We start from the raw sequence: 7124 nt of genomic DNA on the forward strand, positions 1-7124 counted from the left end.
TCACTCTGATACTACAGCCCTTTGAATGAAGCTTTTGCATGGTCGCACAGCCGAGTAACACTTAAAAAGAGTTTTAAAGGCCACCCCTAGTGGTTACAAAACTCAGACTCCTTAGATCTAACTACTAGGCTATTTTTTTTGTCCGTCACCATAGATATTTATTGACCACCAAAATGTTACCGTTGTGTAAAACGATAACCACCGCTTTGGAAAGCAAAAACATAATTGAGACATTTCAGTTTTAGCCTCGGTTTGTCAGAATCTGATTGGCCACGCTCCTTAGACTCTAGAAAACCCCATTGCTTGTAGTAGCTGTCGGTCTCCTATTAAAACCCGCCCACTGCAAGCAGCTTGGACCCGCGCCTCCGCGCCTTATTGGAGGGGTGGGCGGTTCCTGAAACTACTCTTTCGGTGATTGGAAGGCAGGTGACAGCTCGCTCTGATTGGCTTTCCCCTGGGCAACAGGAAGTTTTCTGTTTACTTTGTAACTCCAGGAAGTCGGCACAAGACAGAGAGAGTTTAGTTCCATGTTGCTAAACCATCAATCGACACCGACATGCGAGCATGCAAACCCACCATTTAAATTCCAGTTTTGCATCCCCTAAACATTTTTGAATTGAGGTTAAAGCGCTTTATTTATTTAGGTAGCATAGATGGCTTATAGAATTGCATCGTTAACGCCTGCATACCAGTCCTTTTTTATATTATAAATGGAGGAGGAAACTCCCAAGCTTCAAACATATATAGCAATTAAATTTCTCGTATCTACTTCAGTCACTGTGTGTACGACTGTATCACGTTGTCCATTTACAGCTATGGCCAAAAGTTTTGCATCAGCTACAATTTTTCGATTCAGACAATTTGTGTATATATTGTAACAAACTGGCGGGGTACCCTGCGGGATACTCCTTTCCACGGCTTCCACCGACTAGGACAAACACGTAGAACTTTCAGGCAAGTAACTTTTATTTACAATATTCAGACACCAACAGACTCTTTGTATCACTTATTGCCCTGTACGGGTCACTAACTGTCTCACTTCTTCGCCCCTCTCTAACTACTATAGAATACCAGGTCCTACAGGTCGAAGCCTGTAGAAATCCACCCCAGAGGAAGGGTCAGCGTAGGCTCTCCCATCTGCAGGAGCTTTGTAATCCAAGTAGTCCAACAGCTCCCTCGGCTGGTGTAATCCTGCAACACGGGTAGGTTTCCACAGACTCCCCACTCGCTGCAGTCTCTCTGAAACACAGGTAAGGCCAGCGCCGACTCCCTCTGCTGGAGTCTCTCTGAAACACAGGTAAGGCCAGCGCCGACTCCCTCTGCTGGAGTCTCTCTGAAACACAGGTAAGGCCAGCGCCGACTCCCTCTGCTGGAGTCTCTCTGAAACACAGGTAAGGACAGCGCCGACTCCCTCTGCTGGAGACTCGCTGCAACACAGGTAAGGACAGCACCGACTCCCTCTGCTGGAGTCTCGCTGCAACACAGGTAAGGACAGCGCCGACTCCCTCTGCTGGAGTCTCGCTGCAACACAGGTAAGGACAGCGCCGACTCCCTCTGCTGGAGTCTCGCTGCAACACAGGTAAGGACAGCGCCGACTCCCTCTGCTGGAGTCTCGCTGCAACACAGGTAAGGACAGCGCCGACTCCCTCTGCTGGAGTCTCGCTGCAACACAGGTAAGGACAGCGCCGACTCCCTCTGCTGGAGTCTCTCTGAAACACAGGTAAGGACAGCGCCGACTCCCTCTGCTGGAGTCTCGCTGCAACACAGGTAAGGACAGCGCCGACTCCCTCTGCTGGAGTCTCGCTGCAACACAGGTAAGGACAGCGCCGACTCCCTCTGCTGGAGTCTCGCTGCAACACAGGTAAGGACAGCGCCGACTCCCTCTGCTGGAGTCTCGCTGCAACACAGGTAAGGACAGCGCCGACTCCCTCTTCTGGAGTCTCGCTGCAACACAGGTAAGGACAGCGCCGACTCCCTCTTCTGGAGTCTCGCTGCAACACAGGTAAGGACAGCGCCGACTCCCTCTGCTGGAGTCTCGCTGCAACACAGGTAAGGACAGCGCCGACTCCCTCTGCTGGAGTCTCGCTGCAACACAGGTAAGGACAGCGCCGACTCCCTCTGCTGGAGTCTCGCTGCAACACAGGTAAGGACAGCGCCGACTCCCTCTGCTGGAGTCTCGCTGCAACACAGGTAAGGACAGCGCCGACTCCCTCTGCTGGAGTCTCGCTGCAACACAGGTAAGAACAACAGGAAGACTCTTGGCTGGAGTATGTAACGGGGCCCCTGAATAACGGCACCTGGAAGGCCACTCCTGTGACCCACCTCCAGAGCAAGACGTGCCCACCGGCGTTGGTGAATATATCCAGACTGTGGGGGAGAACCCTGGCAGCCAATGTCCTGGGAGATTCCAGAGCACCCCTGTGTAAAATGTGGTCAATTTATGTCTCACAATAATTCTTTTTCTTTTGTCTTCCCCCGCTGCTCCTGCAGCGCGTGCACACACAATTCCCTTCTATGTCCCGGATACTCCACACAGTCACACAGACGGCCGCTGTGACGGTGCTCAACCATCACGGAAGCTGCGGGACTGCTTTACTTAACACTGAGGAGCGGCGTTCGTACAAGCGTTTAAATAAAACAAATTACCCTCGTCAAACAAAAGGCTACCTCACCAAGAGGAAAAACGCTCAGTTTAACCATAACAAAAACTCTTCTTCACCAAACAAAAACGTTCACTTTACCTTGCGAAGTTTGTAACACTCTCCTTATTTTTCTAGGTATTTTCTGTAGGACAATCCGGCGGTGCTCCCCACAATCACCCCCGTCCTGTCCTACCCTACTTCCTTATATACCCCAGGAACCCCGCCCTACTAATTAGTGCTCCGGTTCCTGGGTGCTGTTTGTTTCTTTCTCAGTAGCGCCGCCATTTCTTAAAGGCGACGTTACTCTTTCTTACAATATATATAATATAATGCAGATATTTTTATTTTATCATGTAATCAAAGAAAACCAAATAACTAGAAAGCATTTGTTGGCAGTTTTTTTATGTGGGAAAAAAACTACAAAGCAGCGTGCAATTCAATGTTAACATTATAACAGGTTTCATTCCAGTTCCTGAAGCAAAACAAGTTCATTCTACAGGCTGATGCAAAAACCTGTTGAGCGGTATGCAGCTTTTAGAATGCAGAATACCTCGCCCCTGCCAAAAAATAAACAAACGAGTCATGACGGGGCAATTTCCTGAACGCGAGAGTTCACACGAACTGTTAATTTAAAATAAATGTAGATTCCATTAGGAAGGGGATGGAGGATGGTGCAAGGCTGTTAGGAATGGATCGTTGTAGTTTAGATCAGAATTCGTTTACCGTTATTAAAATCAATGCACAGAATTAACACAAAGTTAAACACTGGATTTGCAACAAGATTAGAGCTGGGGATGGTGTTGCCCTGGCTTCCTCACCGAGACCCCTTAATATATTGGGCCCCCCCAAATCGATCATCCCTTTAAAAACATGCCAAAGATTACCGACCCGTTCCCATAGCAACAAAAAAAACACACTACGCATTTTAAATTTAGATTTTTAAATATATAATCTACAAAATTCACAACATTAATTCAGAGATTAGAAATTCTGCAGTTAGAGTAATATTTAAGTGTCTGTTCTCGCATACACAGAGAGCTACGCAGGTACAAGTGTTTAATAGTCGGGCTATGAAGGAAACACAAGTTTCTAATCTCTAAATTACAGGATCATAGCGATGGCTGGCAGTTTCTGTAGCATATATATATCTGTGTACAATACAAAAAATATACTCTTCAGCTGGACAAAGAAAGAGAAACTAAATCAGCACCCCTCCATATATAAATTGGAGTTAACTTGCTATCAACCAAAATACTGAAGAAACTGATTTGAAAAAACAAAATTAAGGCTGTTTGCCAAAAATTGACACTGTAGCGACTGATTTATAAAAAAAAAAAAAAAAAAAAAAAAAAAACCCACACACATGATCCTGGGTGTTAAATTAAGACGTGGCTGGATATATATTACCCTATTTTAAATTTAAGAGAACAGGAACGGTAGAAAAAACAAAAAACACCCATTTCCAAAATGTTTGAGATTTTTAAACGCTTCAATTACGGCTAACTGTGAAGTAACATTTACCAACGACTGCAATAAAATGAATTTTCAATTGCAGAAATCATTTTGTAATCAGATTGATTTTTTTTTTTTTTTTGGGGGGGGGGGGGGGGGGGGTGCCTCAAAGTATTTGTAACATTTACAAAAAACAAACACAAAAAAAAACACACGACATCTCTCTCAAATTTATTACAAAAATAAAATGTGTTTCACCCCCCAGGTGAGCCTGCGACACAACCTGCCACAATCCAGGTGAAGGAAACAGGTGTGATCTCCCTCACCCCCCCCCCCCCAAAAAAAAAAACAGAAGACCCCAACCAAAACGTAAAACACTCCCCTTAAACCAGGGAAACCAGACCAGTGATGTCACTGAGCAGCTATAGAAACACTCAAATCTGGTGTTACATTCACTCTCAAATTTAGCTGCAACATTTCAAAAGCACCAAATTACAAACAAAAAAACACGCATCTGGGAATCCACTCCTTCCTGCGATCTCCAAACTGTAGTGTGTTTTAAAAATGGTGTGCCTGGAGAACCCCTCTCTCTGGACCCCCTGGTCTGTGCCCCTCCTCCTCCCTTTCACCGGGGCAGAGTCTGCGTTCTTCAAAACCGCACCCCCGTCAGCCACGTTTAACTTTTTGACAGGGGGCATGGAAGCAAAGTCTTTTTGAATGGACAGACATTCAGGTAGCGATAGTCCAGTATCTTTAGGGAGTCCCCCTCCCCTCATCTCATGAGCAGCACGATGCCAGCGCCGATACCTGCAAGGCCAGCGAAGGTCATCAAAGCGTTCCTCATGCTGGACTCGGGGTCCTCCGTGTGGAAGAAATCCACGAAGCCTTCCTGCAGAACACAACAGGGGGGGGGGGGGGGGGGGGGGGGGGGGGGGGAATAAATATCAGAATGGTTCGCTACAATTGGTCAAAGATTTAGGAAGTTTGGCCAAGTTGATCACTAAAAGGAAGCAGTTGTATAAAAAATAAATTTCACTCGAAGTTCTAAAGACTTCGCTGTGCAGGTCTTTCCCCAGTTTCATCATTTCTCTACAAATTGATCCCCAAATATCTTTAACCCTTTACGGTACAAAGGACGCAAGCGTGCCACTAAAACAGAAACTCATTTCTGCAGCGAGGCGCAAGAAACAGGGTTTATAAAAATCGACTGGACGGGTTGGAACTGGCTGTCCAAAAACCATTTCCTCCTCGTGATACACGAGTCGCTCAAAATGTATTTCAAGAACAAAGCGGGGTGAACAAGCAGCCCTCGTTTCCTTGTGCACCTTCAGGAGGCAACATAAGCAAAGCTCTCAGGTTTCAACTGCTCTGGGACTGGGAGAAGGGCAATGCCGACGACTGTGCACCCCCCCCCCCCCCCCCCCCGCGAACCCAATACACACAACTGAATGGAGGCCGATCCGCAGCAATTAAGACAGGAAACAGGCGGTTCTGTCGCGAGTTGACGTTGCAAGCTGGCGGACCGGATTCACGCGGCAGCTACTGAATAATTCAAGATGGCAAAGAACAGCTGCTTTAGAAACTCGTTAATCTAACCGTGTGTGTGTGGGGTGGGGGGGGGGGCGGGCAGGTTACCATCATCGCCTTCCATTCGCTCATTAGGAGCACAGCCCAGTCTAAACTTCACCTGTGTGTAAACGGTCCAATAGCTAGCTCACTTTGCCTAGCACATTTTAAAAAAGTCAAACGAAAAACTTAGTCAGTCATTAAGAAACAAAATGCATGCGAAAGTCACTTAATTTTGGGGGAAACTGAAAAGGATCAAAAACTGCCACTATGAGAATTTAGATGTAGTCCAGAGAGTCATTTTATTTGGGGGGGGGGGGGGGGGGGTCAGGATTGAAGTCTGCATTAAAACAAAACTAGAAGCCATCAAAAACAGGTCCAACATCTACTATCAAATCTAATCCAGTCTGCTTTCTCTCATTCCCCCAACCCCCTCCCCTGCGTCTCAAGCCCGGCATGGCGCCCCCTCCTGGTGTGTGAAGACAGCGCGGCGCTCACTCACCCACGCTCCGTTCTCATCCAGGCTCTCTTGTCCCGGAGGAGGAAGCTGCTGATTCGCTCCCCCAGCGGCTCGATGCAGTGCTCCAGGCCGCGCTGTTTCAGGTGCCTGGCCACCACGGCCCCGAACGTCACCAAGCTGACCACGCGGCCCCAGTTCGTGGTCCCGTCGCTGAACAGGCTCTCAGCCATGTCCGTCACGAAACCCACCTCCATTTCCTGACCCACGTTGAGGCTGGTGATGATTCCTGGGGGGAAAAATAAATAATTATCAAATAACCAAAGCACGGAATTTGTAGGTCAAAATATTATTAATTTTTTGGCAGACGCCCTTATCCAGGATGCCTTACAATTGTTATAAGATATCACATTATTTTTACATACAATTACCCATTTATACAGTTGGGTTTTTTTACTGGAGCAATCTAGGTAAAGTACCTTGCTCAAGGGTACAGCAGCAGTGTCCCCACTGGGGATTGAACCCACAACCCTCCGGTCAAGAGTCCAGAGCCCTAACCACTACTCCACACTGCTGCCCATAAGTTATGAAGGGTGCTATATCAAATCAAGCTTATTATAATCAGTAGTACATATTATTGTTTATTTCCACAGACAGGTGCATCATTACCTGTTATTGTTCTGAAATGAAACTTCTTCAAAAGTAAACAGGAGCCACTGGCATTGTCAGAAGTGCAAAAGTACTATTCAACGTGTACATAACTTTAAACAACGCATTGAAAAACATCGTAAGACATTTAAAAACAATACATCTACAACAACTAAATCTCTATGAACCTGCTACACCATGTCTGTTTTATTATTGTCATATTGCATGCGGGCAATAAAAATGTGCATTATAAATATCATATGGGAGATAGTGAAATTGAAGAAGGGAACTATGAAAAAGAACGAGGAGTTTATGTTGACTCAGAAATGTCTTCATCTAGACAATGTGGGGAAGCTATA

General features: G+C 46.5%; 1 protein-coding gene across 1 annotated transcript; it reads right to left on the reverse strand.

The window, feature by feature from the left end:
- Nucleotides 1-4467: 4467 nt before the first annotated feature.
- Nucleotides 4468-6698, reverse strand: LOC117414358 (induced myeloid leukemia cell differentiation protein Mcl-1 homolog). The gene is given in 3 exon segments (XM_059004536.1): nt 4468-4983; nt 6159-6406; nt 6689-6698. Coding segments are annotated over 3 exon segments (375 nt in total). The 3' UTR covers nt 4468-4866.
- Between the last annotated feature and the right edge of the window lie 426 nt (nt 6699-7124).

The sequence above is a fragment of the Acipenser ruthenus genome, chromosome 30 (genome assembly GCF_902713425.1).
Source record: "Acipenser ruthenus chromosome 30, fAciRut3.2 maternal haplotype, whole genome shotgun sequence".
NCBI classification, from domain to species: Eukaryota; Metazoa; Chordata; class Actinopteri; order Acipenseriformes; family Acipenseridae; genus Acipenser; species Acipenser ruthenus.